Source organism: Anopheles coluzzii, chromosome 2 (genome assembly GCF_943734685.1).
Source record: "Anopheles coluzzii chromosome 2, AcolN3, whole genome shotgun sequence".
Lineage (NCBI taxonomy): Eukaryota > Metazoa > Arthropoda > Insecta > Diptera > Culicidae > Anopheles > Anopheles coluzzii.
Genome location: NC_064670.1, coordinates 5,420,426 through 5,447,709, shown reverse-complemented (window position 1 = coordinate 5,447,709; position 27,284 = coordinate 5,420,426). Strand labels below are relative to the sequence as shown.

The 27,284-nt window shown below is 48.5% G+C and overlaps 1 protein-coding gene across 2 annotated transcripts; it reads left to right on the top strand.

Annotated features, from left to right (window-relative positions):
• Positions 1-1,550: 1,550 nt before the first annotated feature.
• LOC120961688 (innexin inx2) lies at positions 1,551-14,436 on the top strand. Of its 2 annotated transcripts, none has more exons than XM_040385634.2 (3): positions 1,551-1,638; positions 1,940-4,171; positions 11,353-14,436. In XM_040385634.2, exon 2 carries the CDS (start codon positions 2,356-2,358, stop codon positions 3,430-3,432), a length of 1,077 nt encoding a protein of 358 aa, XP_040241568.2. In that variant the 5' UTR covers positions 1,551-1,638; positions 1,940-2,355; the 3' UTR covers positions 3,433-4,171; positions 11,353-14,436. The 2 variants fall into 2 exon arrangements, with proteins under 2 accessions (XP_040241568.2, XP_049463922.1); XM_049607965.1 differs by lacking the exon at positions 1,551-1,638 and adding an exon at positions 1,639-1,739.
• Positions 14,437-27,284: the final 12,848 nt, after the last annotated feature.

Sequence of the window (27,284 nt, the reverse complement as noted above, 5' to 3'; positions counted from 1 at the left end):
GAAAAAAATGAAAGCTCCACAGCTTCATTGGTTTGATCAATAGATGGCGTATTAAAACTGATTATTATATTGCTATCCTTTTCTTGCAATGTGTTTCGGCAAGTTTCATCTTATCATGACCTATATAGCCTTCTAACTTTCCGAGCAAAAATCTATATGAATGGTCGTGTGGTCAGATACGTGGGTATCAACACCAACGACCATTACTCAAATCTCACTTGTTTCAATGCTGGTGGTTTCCATTGGAGTTTAGTATTTAAGCAATTGTATCGCCGTTCTAGTTCTAGCGATGCATAACTTCAATGCGAAACCATACAACAGTACAGAGGAAATGAGAAAGCTCTCCTCCAAGCGATGAAGCTCAACTGGTTGGGGTATCCCACCAACAGAGAGCGCTACCAGTTTTTTTCGCTATTTTTAGAATGCATGAGTCGTTTGCCGTCTGCTAAACGAAGTCTTTCTATATTCCGTTTAGGTAGAGAACTTGAGTCGTTTAGAAGCCGTTTAGTGGTCGTTTAGTGGATTTGTGGCACTTGGGTCGCGCCTTGGTCTGCCAATCCGTTATCCCGGCCTTGATGGCGGACGCCTCCACGCCATCTTGCCACCTCAGTTTGGGTCTAGCACGCCTCTTCTGTCCTTGTGAACGGCCTAAAAAGACTTTACGGACTGCGTCGTTCGTTTCCATACGTACAACATGGCCAATCCACCGGAGCCTGGCGAGCTTGATACGTGAAATGAGTGAATCGGAATCGACTCCGGAATTGGTTCCGGAATCGGCTCCAGAATTGATTCCAGAATCTAATCCGGAATTGAAATCGGCTCTCGAATCGGAATTTTCTCCAAAAATAGAATTGGCTTCCAAACGGAGTCAGTTTTGGCATCGCCATAACAGGCGTTTGGACCCAATATTAAGAATGCTAAGTACAGCAATTATCCGCAGTACGCGATACTCGATATACGCGAATTCGCAGTACGCGATTCCTCTAAATTTGACAGCTCTATTTGTTTTTTGCAAATATTTTAATTATTTGAAATATTTTATGCTCTTTTTGAATTTCCGTAGTGTTCTTAATGCATTTTGCATTAAATTTGTGCAAAAGATACCTGTTTTATAACAAAAAAACTTCAATGCAAAACTCTGTGACGCTATATTTCAACTCTTGAACCGGTAGTGTAAACTATTTTTCCATAGGAATCCGCTATACGCGAAAACTCGAGATACGCTATTGCGCTCGGTCACGTGCGATAGCGTATATCGGATAATGACTGTATTGATAATCGCAAAAAATCAAAATTTGCTTGTAAAAGATTCATTCTCATGGAGATTCCCGGACTGATTTCGTCAACTCCGCAATCGAATCCGGAATCGGAATCGTTTCGATAATCGGAATCGGCTCCGGAATTGATTCCGAACATAGAATCGGAATCGAGTAAGACCGATTCCGAGCTCCCACCACTAGTTGTTTGAACAGATGAAGCCAGGAATGGGGGCTCACAAAGGACGGGTAGAGAAAAGGAGCGAGAAGAAGCGATATTCGAACGTCAAAAACCCTCGCCTTGTTCAACGGGCCCCGAGAGCAGGTCTGGAGTGACAGCTGGAGAATTCTTAACGACATTTTTTATACGACATCGGAGAAGGTAAGAGGCGTCGCTGTGCGTGCTCCTCACAGAAACGGGGACACTGTTGCAGTGAAGAACTCTGCGTTTTCGCTTGTTTTAGCACTTTTTGTGCTTCGAAGGTAGCGGAACGAAGATATTTGCCTCGTTCGGTGGTAACAGTGCAAAGTGGCGTAGAGAGTTCGTTGCCTTGCTACCTACCACCATCAGCCGTCTAACGCGTCGTCGTCGTCACCATTGGCAACAACGCGTTATTTATTTCATCATCTTTGTGTGTTGATTTTGGTTTCTTTCTTTCTTTTTTCTCTGCGATTATTTACAGTGCTCAGCGTCGGCACCAAACGACGGACGAGAAAGAGAGAGTGTATGTGTGTGTGTATGTGTGCGGAAATAGCTGTTTGATGCGTGTCACGAGGGGCACGCTGTGATCTATTGTGTGTTAGAGGGTAGCGTACCTTCGCCGTAAAGCGTACCCCCATTCCATTCCCTTCGTTTGCCCAGCGCAAAGAACTTTCCACCAGCGTGCGCGTCGCTGTGTCTCTGTGTGTGCGTGTGTCTGTGTGTGTGCTGCGTGGTGTTTGCAAAGCGTAAGCGTCGCGTCGTTGTCGTCGTCGTTTACGCTGATTTCGCGTATTTGCTGATTGCGGACGAGAAAGTGTGGCTGGCTGGGGTGCTGTGTGGTGTTTCGGATTTGATTCACATTTTGTAAACTAAACGCGTGTGTAAAAGAACAGCACCATGTTTGATGTGTTCGGATCCGTGAAGGGTCTGCTGAAGCTAGACCAGGTGTGCATCGACAACAACATCTTCCGGCTGCACTACAAAGCGACCGTGATCATACTGATCGCGTTCTCGCTGCTGGTCACCTCGCGGCAGTACATCGGCGATCCGATCGACTGCATCGTGGACGAGATCCCGCTGAACGTGATGGACACGTACTGCTGGATCTACTCGACGTTCACCATCCCGAACCGCCTGACGGGCATCGCCGGGAAGGACATCGTGCAGCCGGGTGTGGCCAGCCACGTCGACGGGCACGACGAGGTGAAGTACCACAAGTACTACCAGTGGGTCTGCTTTGTGCTGTTCTTCCAGGCGATGCTGTTCTACGTGCCCCGCTACCTGTGGAAGACGTGGGAGGGCGGCCGCATCAAGATGCTGGTGCTCGACCTCAACATGCCGATCATGAACGAGGAGGCGAAGGAGCGCAAGAAGATCCTGGTCGACTACTTCGCGGACAACATCAAGGGGCACAACTTTTACGCGATGCGGTTCTTCTTCTGCGAGGTGCTGAACTTTGTCAACGTGCTCGGCCAGATCTACTTTATGGACTTTTTCCTCGACGGCGAGTTCTCCACGTACGGTAGCGATGTGGTGCGCTTCACCGAGATGGAGCCGGAAGAGCGCGGCGACCCGATGGCGCGCGTCTTCCCCAAGGTGACCAAGTGTACCTTCCACAAGTACGGTCCGTCCGGCAGTGTGCAGAAGTTCGACGGTCTGTGCGTGCTGCCGCTCAACATCGTGAACGAGAAGATCTACGTGTTCCTGTGGTTCTGGTTCATCCTGCTCACCATCCTGACTGGCATCTCGCTGATGTACCGCTTTGCGGTGATTATGCTGCCGAGACTGCGGCTGCTGATGCTGCGCGCCCGCTCCCGGCTGTCGGCGCACGACGAGGTGGAGCTGATCGCTTCCCGGTGCCAGATGGGCGATTGGTTCATTCTGTACCAGCTCGGCAAGAACATTGATCCGCTGATCTACAAGGAGATTATCTGCGATCTCGCCCAAAAGGTGGAGGGCAAGGAGATTGTCTAAGCGCAGGCGGACGAAACCTTCCGGAAGAAGCCTCCGGTACTGGATGATCGTGAATCATCCACGCAAAAAAAACCAGGCTTCTTTTGGGTAGAGATTCAAAGCTTCCTTTCCTCCCCTTGCTAAAACTTCCTTTTCCCTTTTCCCTCTCCACCACCACCACGCTGCACGTGCTAGCGCCTCTCCCCACCACGGCAACGACCCACGGTTTGTGAGGTAGAAGAAAGGAGAGGAGCGAAAAAATGCCGAATGAATCATTGAACTTAAGCCTGCTCTGCAGCGTATATCTGCATCATCGTCATACTAGCCCCATCCGGGAAGGTAACCGAGAACATCATCAAGCACCACCACCAACAGCAACAGCAACAACAACAACAACAACAACAACAACAACAACGCAAGAGTCTCAACAAGAAGGCACCACACTCTCTGGGTACAATTTCGCGAGGATGAAAAGATGTGTCGAAGATATTCACCCCCGCGCGCGCCCAGGTTCCTTCGTGCAACCAGCAACGGACGTCTCGGCAACGAACACACCGCCGCATCCCTCAACACCAGCACAACGGAGCGGAAAGACGGAGACGGAGAAGAGCGTGAGAAGAAGCAGAAAGGAAGAACCACGTACAAGAACCTCACGCACGCTACATCTTCTGCCGTTTGGTCCGTTCCATCGTCTTTCTCGATCTCTTCGACCCCGCTGCCCGACGCTACCGCCAGTGCCAGGATAGAGCTCAGAATTCAGGTAAGAACCAAAAGCCACTAACACAACACACACACACACACACTCACATCCCCTTTTTGAAGCCTCTTCTGATCTGAGGCTGTTGCTGATGCTGTTTGCCGGGAAGGCAAGATGCAGGAAATGGTTCTGGGTGAAGCAACCGCACCGTTTATACCTATGTATATATCTGCAAGCGAAAGCGCACTTCGAGTTCCCGAAAGCGCTTCCCACCGTGCGGCAAACGATATGGAGAGGTTAAATTATTGGCATTTCCTTTTTCACCCACTATCCGTCGAACTCAGGTCGGTGTTCCGTGGTGGCACGGACGTGACCCAGGTGGTGAAGTGGTGGGCCGAATTTTGAACGCATTTCCCCCCGGCCCACACTGCTGCCACCGTCCGTTCGATCGCGGTTGATCATCGCGGCACGATGATCGCCGCTCGATAGTCGGTTTTGTTTTTGAATATGCATAAGCAGCACGGCGATGACGACGACGACGATGGTGAGGTCCCGAATTCATGATTCATTATGTTTGGCGTGGGGAATTTAAGCACGAAATGAATCATACAAACGTGTCCACATTTTTTGTTGGTGTTCATTTGGCCAAGAAGAAGCGGAGGCGACATTCTTTCTCGTGACATTTGGTACCGTCTCGAAGCGGTGATTGCTGCTGTGGGAGGTAGATAATTGTCAGCAATAAATCGTCTAATCGCCGTGTACAAGTGGGCCTCGATCGCATCGAAGGTAATCCTTCAACGGAACGATAAGATATCGACAGAAGAGGGGATAGGACAGAGCAAAGCAAATCAATCGACCGAGAAGTGCAAGCATAATGGCATCCCTTGCACCTATTTGGAGAAGACACCCCTATAGCGAAAGAAGCGCTGGACGTGGATAATCGATCACTTGAAGCGAATAAAAGGGATAAGATAAGGGAACGGGCAAAAAAGAGGACACACACCGCTCTGCTGCGCTTGCCACAGCGAAAGACAGTGACAGAGTTTGTCGCCGTTTTGCCGCATCTCCTTAACCTGTTTCTGAGACAACAACGACAACCACGACCACGACGACGACGACGACCGATGTTAAGATGCATTTCATGTCGCTGGGGCAGCCTGCTTTTTTTGTGCCTGCTGAGCGACCCCCCCCAAAGCCACCAGCCCAAAGCCTTTCGGAGAGCGAAACGATCTTCATGCCCTGCCTGGCTGTCTGCGCCACCGCCGCCGCTGCTCACGACGCAACGAACGCGCGCTCATCTTGCATGCGCTGTTGCCGTCATTTCCCGTCCCGTTCCCGAGAGCATAGGCCCCGGGCCCGGCAGCAACAGCAGCAGCAGCAGAGGGCAGTGTGGCCGTTGGTTTGGTGCGCTTCACGGCTGGGGCATATTATTGCCCATACACAAGCTTGTTATGTTCGTTTTTCCTTCCTTCTCGTGCGCACACTCCACGGGGTTGTGTGTTGCTTTTATGCGGAGGGGGGGGGGGGGTGGAACAGGGAAAGGGTTTGGGAAGGTGCGAACCTGTATGGACAGAGAGAGAGAGAGAGAGAGAGAGAGGAAGACGACCGCCACTGCAACTGGATCACAAAAGAGCCACGAACGATCGGCGCTGGCTTGTCGATCGCCGCGAACGCGTCCGCACCGGGTCCCGAGTCCGGGAAGAGAAAAGCAAGAGTGGAGAGAACCGACCAATAACAAAAAAAAAAAAAGAAAAACCACCTCAGCTCGTTCCCATGGATCTTGGACGGTGCGAGGTGTGTGTGTGTGTGTGCATCACACAGCGATCGATACATGATGTGTATGTTGTTTTTTCGGGGACGGGATGAGGTGTGGGGAGGGAGGGGGCGAAGAGAAAGAGTACGTTACCACTGGCGAGGTGAGCAAAGAACTCTGGCCGGAATCTTTTTCGGGGTTGGTGGGGGTTTATGCGTTTTCTTTTATTTAGACGCAGTTGCTTCTTTGTTCGCTTCGTACCCCCGCGCGATCGTGTTCGTGCCGCCGCCGCCGGTGTTGGTGCGTTTGTTGACTCAAACTCCAGTTCCCGTCATCGTTGTCTTTCTCTTCTACTCCACTGCTTCTTGGTGTTCCGATTTTCTTGCTGCTTGCTTGGTTCCCTGCTTCTTTTTGGTGAGATTTGTGCAGCGCATATCGATCATGCTTTTTAAAACACGCGCTTCAGTGTGTGTGTGTGTGTGTGAGTGCGCGCGCGATCGCGCACCGCTTTTATGCTTCTCTTGCAGGCGCGACCTGTGTGTACCGACTGGCGTGACAAGAGTAACCGCATTGGCTTACCTCGAACGGCCAGCATTTGAGCATTTTTGTTGAAGCGCGAGTGAGAAGGGAAAGGGGGACGACTGACGGAGCAGTCGTCGTCCGTGGCTGCCGCTGTCAAGTGTATGGTACGGGTGTTGTTGGGCATGAAGTTTGAAAGTCATCGGTTTGGAATGTGACTTCCCATGGTGTGGCCGTTTTTCTCTCTCTCTCTCTCTCTCTCTCTCTCTCTCTCTCTCTCTCTGTATGTCTGTGCACTTATATGTTGAGCCCCCGTTCATTTTGAGCCGGAGCCGCGTGGCTCACGTGCAAACGCGGCCGCGTGTGTTACGTCGATGCCATTCGCTCTAAACTGTCCACAATTGTGCCAATCCGTCGCGGCTTATTATGTTTTACCGCGCGTAATGACTGCTTCCTCTCTGCCCCATGTCCCCCCCTCCGTGTGACCGTGTGGTGGTGTTCTAGACCACTGTTTGAGCGGCAACAATCGAATGAAATAATAGGGTAGGATGGAGGGTCCCATCCCCCCCCCTTACGGGTAGATGGAGAAGATGGGTTAACATTGAATTGACCCTTCGGTCATCGTCGTCGTCGTCGTAGTCGTCGTCGTCGTCGTGGGTTTCGTCGTTCGCTTGTTAGGTCTCCACTCCGTTTGCGCTGCCCAGTTTGTTGGGAGGAATTTATGTATCCACTCTCTGTTTCACAGCTCCCGTCCGGGCTGAGGTCGCTTGTTGTGGCCGGCAGTAGCAGCAGCAGCAGCAGCAGCAGCAGCAGCAGCGAGACGCAGAGAATTGGGATTGGTTTAAATTCGGATCCAGTCAATTACTTGCTCTTCTCTAAGCTACTGCGGCGGCGGCGTTGTTGTGGCGATGCGCTACCGTACTGCTGCTGCCACCATGTGTTTTGTCCTGTCCTGTGTTTCTCATCTCCGAAATAAATCACCCCAGATTGGCTTCTAAACAATAACAGCTGGGTGGCTGGGTTCGTCACTTGATGGGTAGCTCAAGTTGTTCGGCTACGATCTGCTGCTGCCGTTGTTCGATACATATAATTAATACGTCCAATTCGCATCTGGTTCGCTATGGCTGTGTGCTGTGTCTGTCCGTCTGCTAATATGGAAAGCAAATAACTCGGTTGCTAAGCTGGCCGTTTAAAAAAGTAGGGACCATTCCGAAGGGCACGGCATCGCATGCATGATGGCAAATTGAATAAACGATCGCTCGGTTGAAACGTTCGCCCGTACCTTTGCCCAAGATCATGTGTAAGTGTATATGCATGCACGTCTCTCACGTACACAGACACATACGCATACCGTTGCATAAAAAATATGGTCAATCAAGAGAGGTTTGCGAATAAAGCTCCTGAAGCCCTGTCGATGCTACAAGATCGCTCTATCTCTCTGTCTCACAACCAGTTGTCCAGTGGAGGCTGGGAGACCAGTTTAAACCTGATTCTTGTGGTCCAAAGCGACCCCCCCCCCCCTACTCGCGTCTCCATCTGCATACACACGTACTGCAACGACGACCTGCTTTTTTCTTCTCCACCTCCACCAGCTTGGTGTGTAACCCTGGGGGTCGATTATTTTACCGCTTTTGGGGAGCGACAGAGAGTCGATAAATTTGCCTCCGCTACTGGCCGTTTAAGCCTCCGTTGGGTTGGGCTGGGCTGAGCTGGGGCAGCATACAGAGATTGGGCGGAGAGTGCGGAGGCTGCGGCGTCCTCACGTCCGTGGTAGCCGCGATGAACATGTTTTACGATCGTTTGATCGATCGCCGATCGCCATTTTCTTGAGTATAGTTGTTTTTTTTGGTACGCTATCTTTGGTTTTGATGCTGCAGCGAGAAGAATTCCTTCCGATCCGATGTGCGAATGGTCAATTTTGTGGCCTTTTTTGGGGTTTTGGTTGCACTTTTCGTGTCTCCCTTTTCCTTGCTGTATTTTGCGGTCCAGCGATGGTTGGTTAGGTTGAAACTGGTTTTTTAAATGGCATATGCCGATCGCCGCGGTATGTGTGTGTGTGTGTGTTTTTGCGTCATGTGTCGCAAGCTTTTATGACACTGTGTCGTGTCATTCGTCTTCTTCTTCTTCCTCCTCTTCGTACTGAGAGATAATGAAATATGTGCAAGAGAAAGTGGTGGTAGCCCCTTGATCTCTTTTATGTGGGTAGCGGTGATAGCTCACTGTCAGGGGGAGAGGATAAAGGGCAAAGAGTGGTCCGTGTCCATGGCTCGTTTGTAGCTACCTTTAAGCGCTGGGTTTGAGTGCAAAGATGCTTGCCATTATTTTGCATGATTTGCTGTTATAGTGGACGCGAGCGGATGGTGGAATTTATTTAAATAAATACATAAAACTCCTTGAAGTGATCACCTCTGCAATATGCCGTACACGTGATCACCTTTAAATGGAGCCAACTGCGAGTCCAGCGAGATGTCATTTTAATTAACATGCCCAGGTCGCGTACCTACATATATCTTCATTCGTTCTCGTACAAAAGCCGGACGATTTATCAAGCGTAATTAACGAAACCGTTTGCTGTTTGCAAATCGGCCAAACTGCGAGTTGCGCAACACGTTCGATTCGTTCTCGTTCTCTGCCTTCACGTTCCAGCAATTCCTGAAGTATAGCGTGACTTTTCCACCATGGGCCGCGTGGCGTTTACAAACATTTTGTGTCGCAGCGCAGCCGCTTGGGTATGATTTGTTACGATTAAAAGATTTCTCCTCATTCCCGCACGGCGAAGGGCAAACAAAGAGACCTTCGATTGCGTTTAGCGAAGGATGATGATGGTGAGGAGGAAGAGAGAGAGAGCGGAACGAAGATAGAGGGGAATGGAGTGTGAATCGTTCCCATTCGAGTGCCCGGTTTCGAGAATATGGACAACTTCCACCAATACACACACACAAACACTGATCGGGTGGTGCTGGCGTGCGTCTCTGTGTGCGTTTGCTGGTGACCCAGTTGAGAGCAGCATAACGACGTGGACAAAACTCTGCCTGCCTGCCACCCAATTCCGTCGGAACTCGCTCGGTAGTACCAGCAGCCAGCAAACCAGCACACCAGCGTGTCTTAATTGACGCCTACAGACCTTACCGTTTGCGCCCACCGTTGTCGCATCTCTCATGCCAACGTTTGCGCGCGCGCGTGTGCTGCTGGTTGGTGCGTTCCGTCCCGGACCGAAGGGAGGTCATATGGGAAGTTATCAATTATTTACTTTTTTCCAATCCATCAACCACATCAACACAACGGCTCTGTGGTGAGGAGGCCCCTGCTGGAGGGAATACCCTTGGACTGGCCTTAGGCGGCCAGCTGTGGGAAGAGAGTAACGCGTGCCACAAGCAGGCAGTCGCAGCATCATTATTGCCCCCAAACGGTTAATCTGTAATCACGAGCGATCGCAATTAATGCGCCACAAGTGTCAAACAGAGAAAAAAATGTACGATGGTGTCAAGCCCTCGGTCTATCTGCGAGATGGATGGGAAGAAGAAGAATGGGCAAAATTCTTTATCATCAGCAAACACGAGAGAGAGGAACTCACCCAACTCTTCCCCCTGGTAACAACAAAAGCAAAAGGTTGTTTTACTTGCACCAACATATGCTTGCTTATGAAATGTGACCGTGTATTGTTTTATTTTGTTCTAATTTCCCTCTCCTCTCTCTCTCTATAAACACTTCTCCATGTGATGCTTTGTTTGTTTCTTCGAGAAGTGGGGTTTTTAAATAAACATTAGCAAGTATCAGATGTCACAGCACATCAATCAGCCGTGATACAGAGCCGTGATGGGGGCAAGATAATGGGTTTTGGGTGCGACGGGGTACGGGGTACGGGGTGTCGATAAAAAAAAATGGCCCGAACCACCGCCGTGACGCTTTGTTTATCATGTGCGGCAGAAACGGTTTGTAAATATTGAGCAAATAAATGGTTCGTTATCATAAAAGGAATTCCACCAGGCGAGCGCGTCTAGGAGACACGATCGTGCCATCGTCGTTTGAGCTGTGGCGCGGTGGCTGTGCTACTGCCACTTCTTGCGACCGGTGAACGACGAAATAGTGACACGTGTTTGTTGATAAACGTTCTATTTATTTGCACAGCTTATGTTTTTGTACCGTACCACCCAACATACCACCAACACCACCATGCTTGATCCGTATCACGAGACGCGCAAAGTGGCACGTACTTTGTAATCAGCAGTTTTGCTTACTTCGACTACTCGACTTAGCTAGCAGAGGCGCATCGGATCGAATTGCTCTTCGTACTCTTCTCTCGCGCACAATCCACCACCGCCTTATCAGTCAGTCCGTCCGTTGCGGTAAGAAGTGATCGTAGACATTTAATCACGTTGTCGTCATCGTTCCGATCGGAACAGCAGTGACAGCAGCGACAGACAGGGCCGGCGTTGCAACGCTAACCCCCATAGGTTATCTAATCTGTATATCTATAGCTATAGCAGATTTGTGGTAACCTTCCCCGCTTTGTGATAATGCTTCCCGTGGCAGTGTTTTATTGCTCTACGTGCGAAACTACAACGCTCAAGCCGCCCCCCGCAGCAGTGTTTGCGCTGGACTTTGTTGTACCATCAGCACTTTCCGGTTGGCGTTGCTGCCTCATGTTTCCTCCTCCATGACTAACGTGTGAAGCGTTTGACTTGCGCCAGCACGTTCCAAGAAGTTATTCAATTAAAAAGGTGCACGGCATGAGTCATGTTGGCAGACGGGTGGCATTTTTTTTGTATATATATATATATATATCAATCCACCCCGCAAGACGATCGTCCCATGGATGGAATGATAAGCACTACCACCATAAACAAAACTTCCGCATAGACAGTGCAAAAATTCAGCAAAAATGTGTTATCTTATCGTGTGTTGTGTGTTGCCGTTTGATAAATTCTTTGCCATTTACATATCTGTTTTTTCTTCTATCTCTATCTTGCAGATTATCTATCCGACGCAGAAACGCACTCAATCGCAACTCAACAAACAGAGTCAGGTGCTTCCTATTCCCGAAATGCACTTCAACCCAGAGCGAGAGACTCAGCGTCGTCCGATAGCGCAGGATTAATGGCTTGACTGTCGTCTCGATGGAACCGGAATCGTTCGATGTTCATCATCCATCTTTGAATGCCAGAAGCGATGTTTGCCTGCGGAAAGGATATAGTAACGGTTTTCTGTTTTGTCTTGTTTTAGTGTGCCGCTGAAATAGACAAAGTAGAGGAGGGCTGTTAATCCTGCATACGAACACAAGCGAATGATGATAATTTTTGCATAGATTTACACCAGAAGAAGCATGAGCCCAGGGCAGTAGAAGAGATAGAGAGAAGCGTCCGAAGACAATCGTTAAAAAACTCGAATCCTAAAAAGAAGCAAAGTAGTAACAGACACGCAAAGTCAAGATAACGAAAGGTTCCGAAGCTTCGAAGACAATAAGTGAGTGCCGCAGCCAATTATGTGAGAACAGATAACTCGCCCAAGGTAAAAGCCATTTTTTACGCAAGTACGATTACAGTGCGCTGTATGAAAAGAAAAGAAAAAAAAAGAAACACATTCCTAGAAACAGAAACCGCAATATAGATAGACTGCTGGTAACGATGATGATGATAGAATTTCTGTTTGCCTAATGAACGATCTTCATAATTCGATTTCGATGATTCTTTTTTTGATAGATTTTTTACTACAATTTTACAACACACATAATACCCCCCCGCATACATACATTTAGATTGACGCTCTAGGCTTTTCCCGATAGGTCTACTTTTTAGTGTGTAAGTAAAAACGCGATGATGATAAATAGTACAGGGTAGCGAATCGAGAGAGAGAGAGAGAGAGCGGCAGTTCTTTTTTAAAGCAAAACAATAAGAGGCAATACAATAGGGGCACAATACGCATAGAGACACACACGTTAGTGGTAGGTTTTAGCACGCAAAACACAAACACAAGACAAACGCAATCTCTAGCACCATGCGTGAAATCGTATTGATGCGATTTTCGATTTCCGATTTTGGTACGTACTCGGCTTTACACAAAAGCAAGTGTAGAAGCAAGCAAGCAATGTGTAGGTGTGTCTATTTGTGTGCATATCTGGCCGGCATAATTTTTGGTTTGCTCCTACGATGTCGTGATGCCATAGGGAAGCAGGATGTCAAAATTTCCGTTTAAATCCGCCGACTCGACGACGGCGGCAACAGTGACGATCACGATGCGTCCCTTTGTGACAGTGTTAAACGCCATTTTAAAATGCATTGAATAATATTGTAAGGTGCGTGTGTAGGATAATGAAAACGCGTGTTCTTTTAATCGTGCATCCATCGTCATGGAATTGTATGGTGTGTTTTTCTCTTTTTTTTTTAATACAGTGTGACTTTTAACGCGATCCTACACTCGAATTGATCGCAACCGATCGATGTTTGGCGAGATTGATTCATTGAGTGTGGATCTTTTATTTATATGTCGTACACGTGTATTTGAGTTGAGCTGTATGCACTGCGTACTACTACTACTACTACTACACTACTACTACTGCTGCTACACGCGTATACGAGCAAAGTGTGCCCGATTTTGGCCGGAAGTATTTGATAGGAGAAAGAGGCACTGCCAAATGGTTGTGCTTGCCACGAAACAAAAGAAAAAGACATCCTAAAACGTAAATTCAGCATTTATTACACTATCGAATTCTAAATTTTTATGTTCTGAGTACCAGTAACAAGCCAAGAACGTTCTTTGGTATGATCATAGTTTTTGTGCGACAGAGAAGGGCAGAGAGAGAAGCTATTTCGAGGAGCTAAATTGATAAGAACGCGTGACGAGAAAGAGAGCGAGAAAAAGAAGTGCGAGATAATAGAGAGTTTCTTGTGATAAACGTATAAATTATAGAATGTAATAGGGCAGGAAGTGTTTTCCTGCCAAATCCCCTTCTTTCTGCTGAAAATTTTCTCCCCTTCTTTCTGGAAAACCACGCTACGCTATTCCACTTATTCTTAACGAGCGAAGGATTGATTGACGATATGAAAGCGCTTTCCTTTCATATCATACTAGTGCGGTGCGTCCAAAATCGTTTAGTAGTGTGCTACAAACGGGGAAAACAAAACTCGATTAGCGTATATAGTATAATATTGTAACAATTTTCGGCAAACGTGTGACAAATGTAATCGGTAAAATATTGCTGCACCCCCCCGGGCGCAGCAAACAATCCTTCCAATTCCAGTCAATCGACTATCCGAGTCTATCCAAGCGAAGTTACATGCGTGCAGTTGATTACGGACGATCCAGGGCCCAATCGTGCCGTTCGCTGCAATCTGCTTTCATCATTCCAGTAGGCACTCTCAGAGAAATAGAGAGAGAGAGAGAGGACGCACCGTGTAGAACAGAAGCACAACATTGATTTTTTTTTAACATTCAACGATATTAACTCTCGTATATCCATATACACACCGAGCGTACAGAGTGTTGTAGAGAAGATTAGATGAAACACAACATACACACATAATATATATGGTTAATACACAGAACGATGCCATCATCTTGTCTCCCCTCATCTCGAGAATAGTGTTAGTAGGCACACATATTTTACAAAACAGCGCAAAAGGTCTAGCTATTTTTGATAATCATATTTTACTGAAAAACTGTATTTTGAACGAGAGAACCATTTTATACACTAAAACGTAGTAGAAGTCTTGTGTACGCACGATGTACACACACACACCCGCCCCACAGGAGAGCACAAACGAACGCATTTTATAGTAATATTTAAACGACAGCCAGAACACACAAGACAATCATTGTAAGATAAAGGCAAAAACAAAACAAACAGCGCAAAGTTGGAGACGCACGAGACGACGGGATGATGATGACGGTCGCTGTGTAGTTGCGTGCAGCACAAGCGTGAAATTACGGTAAAACAACGCGGGCCAACACACACACACACAGGCTCGTTCTACTCTTCTCTATCAGTGCCTTTGGATTTTGGAGATAGTGGTTTTTTTTTGCTTAAATAAAACTCTCACGTATGCTATTGCAAAAAGAACTCCGAAGAACCGATCGTCGTGGGTGATAGAGATATATCGAGAAAGTAGCTTTAATCGTCTGTCCACTACTAACTGATTGTTTATTGTTTTAGCTGTTGAAACGCGCTATCTCGTGTACAACACCGTGCTCTGCAGTCTACGTTCGAGCGAAGCGTTCGTTTCCCCTTTCCACCGATGGGACGGGAGGGGGGCTAATAAAATGGACAGTTTTATTGGCGAACGTGGAACGCGCCGGAAGATAGATGATTGCGACAAAACCTACCAAACGAAGCACCAAATTTGAAATTTGGTAATAAATTGTTTAAAATAATGGCGAGCAGGATGGTGGTCCCCTCCCCCTCCCACGCCCACAGCCTTTTGGGGGGGAAGAGATGTCGAGGAAAATGTGCAAGAAGTTCTGCCAGTTTGATTTGTACAACGACGAGGGCTCCCCAACCCCATTGGAGGGAGTTAATTTTTGGATTCTTCCCACTACAACAATTACACAACTTCAGCTCGACCCATCGATCGCAGCAGTAAAGAAAGTTTAAAAACGGGGTCAATACGACTATAATTAGATACCAAGTTTAAAGAGCTTTTGAGGCAACGCAACAACATTTATTCCTAAAATGAACGACTCTCATCGCTTTGCATTTAGACTGGCAAGATGGCAGCGAAAGGCTTCCCAGTAAGCTTTTACCGAAAGAAAGCGTGGGGGGGGGGGGTGTGGTAGTGATGGGAGCTCGGAATCGGACCTAACCGATTCTGTTTCTAGAACCAATTCCTGGGCCGATTTCGGAATTGACTCCGGAGCCAATTCCGGAGTTGAATCCGAAATCGGAATCGGTTTGGAATCGGAATAGGTTCCGGAATCAGAATCAGCTTCGGATTCGGAATCGACCTGAGAATCGCAATTTGTTGCGGTAACAGAATCAGAATTGACTCCACAATTGGAATTAGCTCCGGAATGAGAATCAGTTCTTGAATTGAAATAAGAAATTTCAGTAGCGAAATCAGTCCAGGAATCTCCATTAGAATGGATCATTTACAATTATATTCTTTGCAGCTATCAATACGTAGCATCATTGGATCCAAACGTCTCTTCTTATGGAGATGTCGAAACCGACTTCGATTTCCAAGCTGATTCTGATTTCGTTGCCAATTCCGATTCCAGAGCAGATTTCGATTTCGGAACCTATTATGATTCCGGAGCCAAATCCGGAGCTGATTCCCATTTCGGACCCGATTTAGGAACCAATCCGATTATGGATTCGATTGCGGAACTGCTTCTAGAGCCGAATCCGATTCTGGAGCCGATTCCGATTCTAGAATCAACTCCAATTCTGGAACCGATCACGATTCTGGAAGCAATTTTGGAACTAATTCCGGAGCCGAATCAGATTCTGGAGCTGATTCCAAAGCTGAACCTACTCTCCGGAATCGATTACACAAAACTTCGGAGCTAATCGGAATCAATTCCGAGGAAAACTTCATTTTTCGCCATCACTAGTGTGTACTTCAGCCCGGCTAATGCTCAATTGTTTGTTTATTATTGTACTGTCGAGTGGATGAAAACTCCCGGCGGCGGCGGCGGGCTCCCCCTTTTCGTTACACACAGCACAGTCAAGAGTCAATTTAGCGCACTGGTATGAAATTGCGTGTTTCCGGTTGAGTGTTGGAAAGGGAAAAAAAAGGGAAAATAGGAAACAACCGGTACGGAGAAAAACGGTCCGGCCTTTTTTCCTGATTCGTGGTAGCGCGCGGGGTCATTGTGTAGGAAACGGGGGAGGCAAGGATATTAGTGTTGCTCTCGAAAACCCATCGGTTTGAAAATCCGTCCATTGTTGTTGTGCCGGGTTTTGTCCTCAGGTGTTTCGGGTTGAGCAACTGCGTGTGGAAATCGTTGTACGTACAAAAGGTACGTCACGGTGCTTGACAAAATGGGCACATGGATGGGATGAAAAATATGTCCACACACACACACACTTCGTCCGGGGTCGGGATCGGCGGGAAGGGCCACCCAGGAATATCATCTTTACGTCACGCGCTTTCACTCGCCCGCTCTCCCGCGTCAAGTTCCCGCTCCTCCAGCTTGTGTGACACATTTCACCACCCGGAAGCTATCACACCGAATGGGCGGAAGGATGGAATGAATTTACCAAGAACAAAACAGTAGAAGGGGGATGGGAGAGTCCCTGGGCTGGGCGACATCACATCAGTGGTGCCCACTTCTTCGTGTCGATTATGGCCCTCGTCTTGGCGCGTCGATTGCCGCCCCCCGTGGCAGTGTGGCCGGAAAAAGGGGAGAAAAATGCAGGGTGTCGTCGGTCTAGCGTGAAGTGGGTTCACGCTGTGGGATGCTGCTCTGTCCTGTGAAACCGGAAGTCGGCCTGCGAAGGAAGGGGGAGGTGGAAATAACACTGCGCTTCGCGGTTTCTTTGCGTCATTTTGCACATCAAGTGACGGTGGTGGTGGTGGTGGTGTGCCCCGAGCCCCGAGTACAACAAAAGGACGGCTGGTAACCGAAACACACACACACACAGACACAGAGCTACCTCTTGGTGGGTAACACGAAACCACCGAGACAAGTGGCAATTGTGTTTCGTAGCTAATTTCATGCTTTCTTTCGCGCGACAACACACGACAATATGCTGGTGCTTGCTGGCAGTGGAGGAAAACATTTTTTGCTGTTTTGCTGTGCTTTCCCCTTGGCCCCCTTTTCTCTCACTGTGTGTGTGTGTGGAACGCTGGTGCCTTTGTTCTGGCGCTTCGCTTGCGCGCGGAAATGGGAAATGGGGCGCAAAACCCGCGTGAGAAGAAACCCCGCAAAAGGGGCTTCGTTATTTCATTTTAAGTTTTACCATCACCGGTGGCCGTTTGGTGGTTGTTTGGTCTGCGAAAACGCGTTTACACACAAAACCCCCCCAACACTGGTGTGCCTTTATTTTTGCTCTTCTCTTTCTTTGGTTTGCTGCCACTTGGCTGCCACTCATACACAAGGCGGCCGCGGTGTGTTACAAGCAGAAGTAGAAATTCTTACTCGATTTGCCTCGTTTCCACACCGACACACACACACGTGTTTGGGGGGAGGAGGGGGTGGGGGGGGGGGAGCGGTCCAGATGACCGTTTAAGTGCTCGTCGTGCTCGGTGATGATACTCAGGCTGGTTTCATCTTGTTACCTTTTTTGTTGCTGCTGAGCTTCCTCGCTTCCCCGCTTCCCTGTCCAACAGAGCAGCGAGAAACGTTTATTGATCTGACTGTTGTTTAGTTTCGGTTCAGTTCGGGTGCCACCGGGGAAGGGGCACGTTTCCCTCTCCCCCCCTTCATTTCTTCTCGACATTTAATGGCCCGACCGACCGAGCTGTTGTTGCTTCGTGTTTTATTTCTGTTTGTGTGTCGTCCGCGCTTTTTTTCGCTTTCGGCCGTTGTTGTCCGACTCGGGTAACAACAGTCTCTGCCCGCTGTTCCCTGTTCCTTGGGATTGTGTCGGTCGGTTTTAAGATGCGAGAAAGATGGTTTTGATTTTTATTTTACATTTCCGTTGCGTCCGGGCCCTTCCGCGGCCGACCAGCCACCCATCCCGAAGGAATAAATCACGCTCTCAAGCAGTGCCTCAAGTGTGCCTTAATGCGAATGTGGAGGACTTGACCTTTTTCTCCTCTTCTTCGCTTCTTCCCCCCCCTTCAACCGCCAAGCCCGGTTGTTTAGATATATTTTCATGAGGCGCATAATAACTTAAATCTCTTTCCTCTGTTTTTTTTTCCTCCGTTTTGTGGGTCAAAAGCCGTCATCCCGGCCAATGAATAAAATCCCGTGCGTTGGAATTTTTATGTTTTATGATATCAATTGTGATGGCTGGGGAAGAAGAAAAAAACGCACACACTGGAGGGTCTTTAAAGGTGTGCGTACAAGGTGAAATAAAAATGTTTATGAAGGTTATTCCCATTCCACGTTGGGTCTGCTTTGCTGAACTGTGGCAATGGCAATAAAGCAGCACAATTATGGATAAAGCTGGGGATGATGTCGGGCACCTCAAAACAGATCCGCGTTGCATGTAAATGTTTGCAAACGCACCTTCCGGAAGAAAGATAAATCAGACGCCCGCTGGGGGGGGGGGGGGGGAGGGGAAGTGTGTAGAAGGAGAATCCCGCGCAAACGAATCATTCATTTCGGGCGCTGGGACCGACTCGCCGAGGTTTAATATTCATGTTGAATTTAAATTTATTGAACCATCTTTCACTCACACTTTCGCTCTGTCTTTGAGTGTCTTTCCCTTCCACGAGACGATGGGGGAGGGTTTGGGGCAAATGGCAAGGCAAGGTGGGGGTGCATTATACAGATGTTGATTTGATTACACGGTGATAAATTCAATCCGGCCCCTCCGTGCGTGGCGATCAGTTTTGATGAAGATCAATAAAAAATAAAACCTTCCGTACATCATAAAGGGAGGAGATGAGTGAGCGAGAGAGAGAGTAAGAGAGAATGCATTGAATTAGATTATTTATTTATCAAATCATTTTTAAGTGCTGGTGACCCTGCTCGCTTTCCCACCTTTAAAAGCGATACGGAGCTGGAAAATGTTTCAGCGGCAGCTTTTCGATTGGATTATCTGCCGAGACATGGCGAACCGTGTGTGTGTGTGTGTGGGTACCCAAAATCAGCATCTTAATCTGTGATGAGACAGTTACAGCCAGTGATGTTTTCTTGACACCCGATTTTCATCAATCATGATGCCGTGTTTTTGGGGGGGAGCGGCGTTCGGGAAGATAACGGAACGGCAGTAGAAAAGTAGCGCAAAAGTCTCCCCCTTATTCCCCCCGTTTACTCCCTTGTAAACCACAAATCATCCATTCATGTCTCTCTCTCCCCTCCCCCCTCTCCCCCATTCCCGTACGTGACGGGAGCGGCGATGAAAGAGCGATCTCAATTCGCGCGCCCAAGGAAAGCTAATGGAGGCGCCTGGCAGCTCGTATGCGCGATGGAGACGCATGGTCTGTCTCAGCGTTGCACGTGCGTGAGGGCGGCGGTATGAGCCGAAGAGGAAAAGGTCGCGGCCATTAGACACCGGGGGAAGGGGGGGGGGGAGGGGAAGGAGTAATAGGTTGTATTGAATTCATCTAATCTTCTCGATGTATTTAACCTTCGCCTGGCTCCCTGCTTTCCTGTCATCGCGTAAGCGGACCCCCCCCGGACCCGCTCCATGGTTCGATTCATCTCACGCTCCGCGCACATCAAGAGAGCGCTGAAATGGAAACAATTTTTAGAAATGATTCTATTTACGATCGAACTCGCTCGGCTCTCGGTCCTGTTGTGCGCGTTCATGGGCATGAGGGAATGATTTACGCCAAGATGTGAAGCAGAATGCTCTGTTGCGCGTGTGGCGGTGACAGTGTGCGCGGTCTCCTGGGGCAGGGGGGGACCTTTTTCCCATCAGGGACACATACACACATAATGGTAGCACAGATTGATGGAAGGTTGGCCGTAGAAGAGTGGGTCGATTCAGCTCAAACCAGTCAAACTCAAACGGTGGTTTTTAAAGGAAAAGAAGCTGGGTCAAGGGCTGCCTCTAGATGTCTTTTTGGAAGTTGGGAGTTGGTAGGGGAGGGTAGGGAGATGAGTGACGATAAAAAGACGGTCGGCCCTGTTGACGGTGGATGGTTGAAACTCATCCCCTGCTGCTGCTGCTGCTGCTGGATGCTGATCTTTTAGTAATTTCCCTCCCACGGTGTGTTGTTAAAAAGTTTGATAGAAATCATTTCCCACGCTAAAGAGCTTCTGGTTCTGAGGGGGGGGGGGGGGGGGGGGATGGGGGAATAAGGGGCAAAAGTGAGCGAAAAGATGTAAACACACGACCCATCCCAAGCCGAGCACACATTAAGAGCGCGACCTCTCGAGGGTCCAATTTATTTCACTCGACGAAGACGCCAACGACGACGACGAATTGAATTTGAAATAGCTCGTTGGCACATTAGAAAAACAAATTCTCCCCCATTCCATTCCATTCCATTCCTTTTCTCACACACACACCTTTAAGCAGCTGGTATTCATAAACAATGGTCGTTAATAAATGCGTGTTCCACGCTGGCCTGGCCGCTGGCCGGCGGGCACCTAACACGTCATCGAGCATGGTGCGAGCAGGGGAGGGGTGGACAAAATATGGGGTCCACCTTTAACAGCAAAACTCCATCTCGGAATAAAAACAGGTGGGCGATCTGTTTTCTTCTGCTGGCCTATTATTTTGCTGCCGGGGGAGGCCCCAAAAGAGCGGTCTGGGCAGGGGGAATAACAGAAATGAATTATTGCACCGTGGTAGCATCATCATCTTTCCACAGGGTTGCACAGTTTCACCACGAAGCTGAATCATCGTAGCTGGAGCTGAGCGTAAGAGGGAAGGGTGGCTCAGTGGGAAGCGTAAGAGGGAGTTAGTTTTCACTTTCACATTCAACGCTCGACAACAGATGCTTGCGAGCCACATTCACGCGAAACAACAAAAACAAACTAAACACATGAGAAATTGTGTTCTTTGTAGGCCACAAGAATCGAGAAAACGTACCCAAAAAAAGAAAACAACTCTCCCACAATCACTTTCCCGTTGTCTGTGGATTCTTTTTCTTTCCCCTGGCTTTAAAGTGGAACTGAAAGTGGGAGTTGTAATTTCGCTAAATTGTACCCAGGATATAAGCACAGCTTAAAGTACATTCCAAAGGGGCGTAAAAGTAAAAGAAAGCATCGACGCCGAAAAGAAGTGTGATAAAATTAATCAAAATAAAACCACCCTTCCTGTGGGGGGTGTGGGAAAACAAAGCAAAAAGGGAAATGAAGAAAGAAAAAAAAAGCGAAGAAGCGAAACGACAAAGTTAACGTGGTCTTGAGAATGGTCACGACCACGAATCCCCTTTCCTCCTTTTCGCTCCTCCTTCACCATCCCAATCGATACTTACTTTGCACACAGTTTGGCGAGGAGTGTCGTTTTCGTTTGATGTTTCGTTAAAATCACAAAAAACGGCAAAGGATAAGCGAAAGAATGGAGAAAGAATGGGGGAGCTAAAGAAAACGCAAATTATTTCAATCGTTAAAGTTACTATCTTTCCAACAACAACAACAACAACAACAACAAAAAACCCCCACACGCACGCACACACTTAAAAAGAAAGTAAAGTTTTCCTTCTTCTGGCCTCGTTTCCACAGGCAAGCGTCGCGACCCTTTTTTTGCTTTGATTTTTAAAATAAACCCCAACGGTTTTTGTCCTTTTTTTTTTGGGAGGAGGGAGGATTTGAGCCGCTTTTATCCTTCGCTCTTCCTCTCCTCTTCCTTCCTCCCCCAACCACCCAACCCCTTCGGAATTGCTTGTGAACAGTCGGTCTTGTGGTCTTGCTAATATCCTGCAGTACGCTTCCGGGTGCACATCCACCCTCTTTTACACACACACACACACCTACACACAACCCATCCAAACCCACCCACCCACCTCCCCGGTTTTAATACACTTCCGTCCCTTTTGCGTCCCTTTTTGTCGGTAATTTCGCTAAGGTCGATTCTCTTCACGTTTCGTTTGTTTTCGTAGCACATAGTTGGGTGGGTAGCGTACGCACATTTGCATTGAAATGGGGGAAGAACTCATCCGCACGCACGCACACACGTCATTGGGTTGAGGGTTTTTTGGGGATCGAGCCCCCTGCAGCAGCACGGAAAACAAAACTTTCCCGAGCGAGCAGCTTGTGATAACACACACCCACCCACACACAAGGCAAAAGGAAAAAGGAACGAGGGGGAGAAAGGGGGGAAAGTTTTAAATAAACAGACGCAAGCAAATCCTTCGGGGGACGGGACGCTTTTCCCCCCTTTTTTTTGGCTGAGTTCGCAACCGGCGGCGGCGGCATGCCTGTGGAAAATGCGCATGCCGATGCGTTTGTGTCGTTGTGGTGGTCCAGCAGCAGCAGCAGCAAAAGTAGCGTCTAATGAGCTTCCCACCGCTGCTCTCTGCTGCCCTTTTCTTTCGCTTTTCGTCTTGCTGCTGTTCGCCTTTCTCTATGACCGTCTGCGCGAGCCCTGATGAAGAGGTTTAACGCTCCGTCGTACGTTATGCGTAGTAAATCCCGCCACAATGACCCCCTCCTTCCCGCTCTGCCTTCTTAAAGGGAAAAAGAAATCCACACTGCATCCGGGATGGGAGAAAAAAAGGAAGGATGAATAAGAGCTTTTTTTTGTTGGTTCACCCATCTCGCCAAAGTTCCACGCAAAGAAGCACTTAACCACATGGGAAGAGGAGGGGTGCTTTTCGCTCTTTACACAAACACACACACACACACACACACACACACACACACACATACGTGGCTTTGTTTTCGGTTGCCATGCTGCTTCCGTAGTAGGCTGGCACACACATGAATTGCAGTTCAGTCGGCGAAAGAGAAACGTAAGTAATGAAGCGCCATCTGGTGCCTACTGCAGGGACTAGTGTGTGCCGACCGAGGCCGGTTTGGGGCCGTGTTGTAAGGCTACCAGCAACAACAACAACAATAAGCGTGTGTGTGTGTGTGTGTGTGTGTGTGTGTGTGTGTGTGTTGTGTGTTTTTTTTTCGGAAGCGGGAAAACGCTATCGTTAATGTACATTTTGTGCCACTTTTTCTATTTCTCCCCCCCCTTTGTGGGAAATGGGAAAGACCGGGAGGAGGATAAAAACAGCAATTTCCTCGGATTTGCGAATGCACTTTTGGTGCCGTGGGGGTCATGTACTGTAAACGTGCTTGATGACGTCAACAACAATGACGCTCAGTGAGATGCGTCGGTGTGTGTGTTGGTAATGTGCGAGAGGAAAAGCGCTTGTTGGGAAAAGGTCGGTGGTCGAATTGCGATATTGAAATTAATTGAGAGTGAAATAAAATTGCTTTCCCCGAAGAAGATGCAATTGTCATGCAAATTAGTTAAAGCCAAGTCAAGAGAAATGCGAGCTTTCTCCTGCTGCTGGGGCTAGAGCTGTACCACAAAGGCCGTGGAATTGCAATTTGCAAACACGTAACAAACATTAATATTGGAAACTACAGCGGGAAAACCCCCCTTTTTGTGCAGGAAAGCTACATTTAAATAGTAAAATGTGGCAATACCTGGTTTAATCGTACCGCTTCGAGCGCTGTGTTGAACGTATTGGTTCATAGTCTAATTTCTCACGCTTCTGCGAACCGGCTTTGCTGCTTTGATCCACAACCTGCATGGCATGGCACAATTTCTTCACCGCCGCCTGCCCCACAGCGCGTCGATGGCCTTAATTTTAGTAATTGTTTAACAATTATGATACACAGCGCACGTCCTCACACACATATGTGAGCATTTTGTGAGCACAGCCACACGGTGGTGAGTGAGCGAGTGAGCGGCGGGCGAAAATATCAATCTCACGTGATGGAGCAGCAGCAGCACCGACGAGCACAGAGCAGCAGGCCATGCCGAAGAAAGGTAAGCAAGCAAGGTAAGTAGCATTACGCGAGCCGGGCAATCATTTGTAAGCTTCCGTTTTCTCCCTCTCTCTCTCTCTCTCTCTCTCTCTCTCTCTCATACACACTGCAGCCGGGCAGCCCCATATAGCTGAGAAAAATTGTTATTAACCGACCGTATGCAGCCAAAAAAACGAAAGGAAGAAAGAAAGAAGGGCAAGCAAACAAAGCACCGAAAATCCGCGCTGACGCGCGCGGGCAAAACAACAAGGTATGAGCGTAAATTTCTTCTACTGGTGAGTGGGAGAGGGGGGTGGGGGGGGGGAGTAGGGTGGTAGGGCCCGGTCATGTGTCGAGATAAAACGAGATTTTAAAACCCGCAGCCAGCAACCACATGGGCCTTTGTGGAAGAAGGAAAGCGATGCAACACACACACACAAACACACACAAAGAGACAGGTACAGCAGGTGATGGGAAAAACAACATCGACGGGAAAATTCGTTCTGGCCTCGAGGTCCGGGTTTTTGAGCCTTTCCACCCGCATGGCCCGCGTGTACATGTACATGGACCGACACACACATGTACGTCTATCTGTCCCATCTCCGCGAAGTGTGTTGTCGGGGCTCATTTCGGGCGGCATTTGCATACACCAGATCGCTCCAAATCGGATCAAGGGAAGGGGGGAGGGGGGGAGGGAGGTGGGGTTGGCTGTATGGTGACCTGGGATAAGGGCTATGGTTTCTTGTTTTGCAACATCCCGAGGCGAGCGGTTTTGTTTGTCCCGGTGAAGGTGAAAAGATCATTCGCTTGGGCTGAGCTGAGCGAAAAGGGGGGGAGGAAAAAACCGGGTTGAGGGCTTTGTTTAGGTCAAACGAAAGGCAAACATATCGATGAATTTGGGCAAAGACAGACACACACACACAGAGGCCTCACTGATGGGCCGGTTTGGATTTTGGAGGTTTTAAATTTCGTTTTTCCCCGAAAAAAAGTGCGTTTTTGTTCGTTGACGTTTTCCTCCGAGGGGCTGGCAAAAGATGTGTGTGCATGTGGCGCAATGGTGGCGCTCCCTCATGCCACTGTCCCTCGTTTTTGTTGTTGTTATTGTTTAGCTTTTGCTTCGACAACGACCAACACCGAGCGACGACAGTTTGGCCCGGTGCTCCATTTCGGTACACTCTTTCCCCGGCACTCTTTCTCGTGGTTGTTGTTTTTTTGTTCTTCTATGCTTCATCGTACGAGGTTTCACGTTACCCGATATGGTGGAGTAGGGGGGGGGGGGGGGGGGAGGACAGTGGGGAAGGGGTCAGGTCGTAATCCTGTCGTGCCGGAGCACAGCAACATCAAACAGCGTTTAATAATCGTTCCGTACCGCCGTTATGCGCTCGCCGGCTTCTTTTACCACATTTTACGCGCGGTGCTGCTGTTTTACATACGGTAAATGAGTACAGTTTTGGGACGGGAACGAAAGCAAAAAAAAGAAGAAAAAAAAACACACCAGTCCTGGCGAGGTCCATTCGACAGTCCGAGGACCGTTTTGAAGTCAACCATCCCCGGGAGGCAATAATTACTTACTGTTGTACACACGTGCAGTCAGTTGAATGTGTGTCGTTGGTTGCTATTGCCGTTTGATGGAAGTGCTGGTCTAACAACAGCTTTATTAGCTTACCACCGATTACCACACAGCTTCAAAGGCGGCAAATAAAATGAGATTTAAATAATGCACAAAAAAGAGAGCGAACATAAAACAGCGAGCGCCAAGCACCAAGCAGCGTTTAAAATTTTCCGCTTTCGTCAGCAAATGATAGGACTGCGGGCTGCATGTGTAAAGTGCTGTTGATATTACACATGAGTTACTACCCATTCCAAAGCCCACCCCCACATCCACCCCAAACCCGCCAAACAGCATTAAAGCTTTCGGAACGGAACGGCACAAAGCAGGCGTGCGCGCTCGCGATGGAAGATGACGCTGCATCCTTCCGCAAACAATCGTTTTTATTCTTTCTCCTTCTCTCTCACTCACTCTCTCGCTCTCTCTTTTTTTTACTAAATTAATCATCCATCCCGTGAAATGATGGCAAAAAAACCCCGTGATGCAGATCACGGTCGACAGTCGGGCGGTCGATGGTCGCGTGTAGAAATGGGAAGAATCCGCCGACAAGAAGTGTTTTTCTTTTTCTTTTGGGGGCTTTTTTAGAAGAAGTTTTGCACTTTTTTTCTCTTTCTAGTGCGTACCAAGAGTTTCAAAGACGTCGTGAGGGGAAAAGAGAGGCACATGAAGCGACGAACGAACGGACGGAAATGACAGAGCGTTGGCAGAGGGCAAAAAGGAAAGGAAGGAAGATAAAAAAAACAACAAGAAGGACGAAGCTTACTAACTTCCCTATTGCAATGTGAACTTCATTTTCAACTCACTGGGACGGGGAAGTGGAAAGTGGAAGTGGAGCGAGGGGGAAAATGGAGACTCTTTTTATGAAGTTTCCATCCCACATCCACCCAAACACACACACACACACGCTGACACACGTACAAAAAGCGTCTTATCACTTAAAGTGCCCGTGTGTGTGCCCTGCTGCGAGTTCGTCTGAAAGAGGGCGTCCGCTGCCGTTACATCTTTAAGACACGGCACACTAGATGGGAAGCGATAGCGACAGGGCAGGGACGGGAATGACACAATGTGCATCAGGGGAGAGAAAGGGAAGAAGGAGAGTGTGCTGGCAAGCAGCGCCTGCCTATTAAATGCGATCAGTTGTGTGTCTCTAAATAGTAGGCGAAGAGCCGTCCCGCCGTCCCATTACGAAGAAGCAGGATAGGGAAATAAAAGCATTTTGTGCCGTGTGTGCTAGGCACACACAAAAAAGCTCCACTTGCCATGTGTGTGTGTGTCTGTTATGCCTTTTTTTGCAATATAAAACGTGGGAAAATATTTACCCATGCAAAAGGACCTGCTGGGGAAGCAGCGCACACGACGTGCTGTGTGTGTGTCTGTGTGTATGTGAGAGAGATAAGGCAGACGCTAGCGAGAGAGAGAGAGAGAGAGAGAGAGAGTGAGTGCGAGCTCCTCTCTTGCCCATCCGCACTGCTTTTTGCCACACCGACACGACACGCTCCAGAAAAGGAAAACAGCATGCCGTATAATGATGGAAATCGATACGCTAGTGGCGAACAAACCCCACTCTCCCCCACTTCCTCGCTTCTGTGGAAAGTGGGTGGGATGGGATGGGAGGGAGGGGATGAAGCGCATCAGTACAAAACGTGCCTGGGAGCGGAAAAACCAGCCGTGCAAAAGCCGTCGTAAAGCGGGCACTTAACGGGAAAATCGTTTGTGGTGTGACGATGGTCGAAAGGGCTGGCCGCGGGGGAAGGTCAGGAAGGGGGAGTGTAGTGTCAGAGGGATTGACATTTGCTGCTGTTCGTGTCGAGTCGCTTCACTTGCAAAAG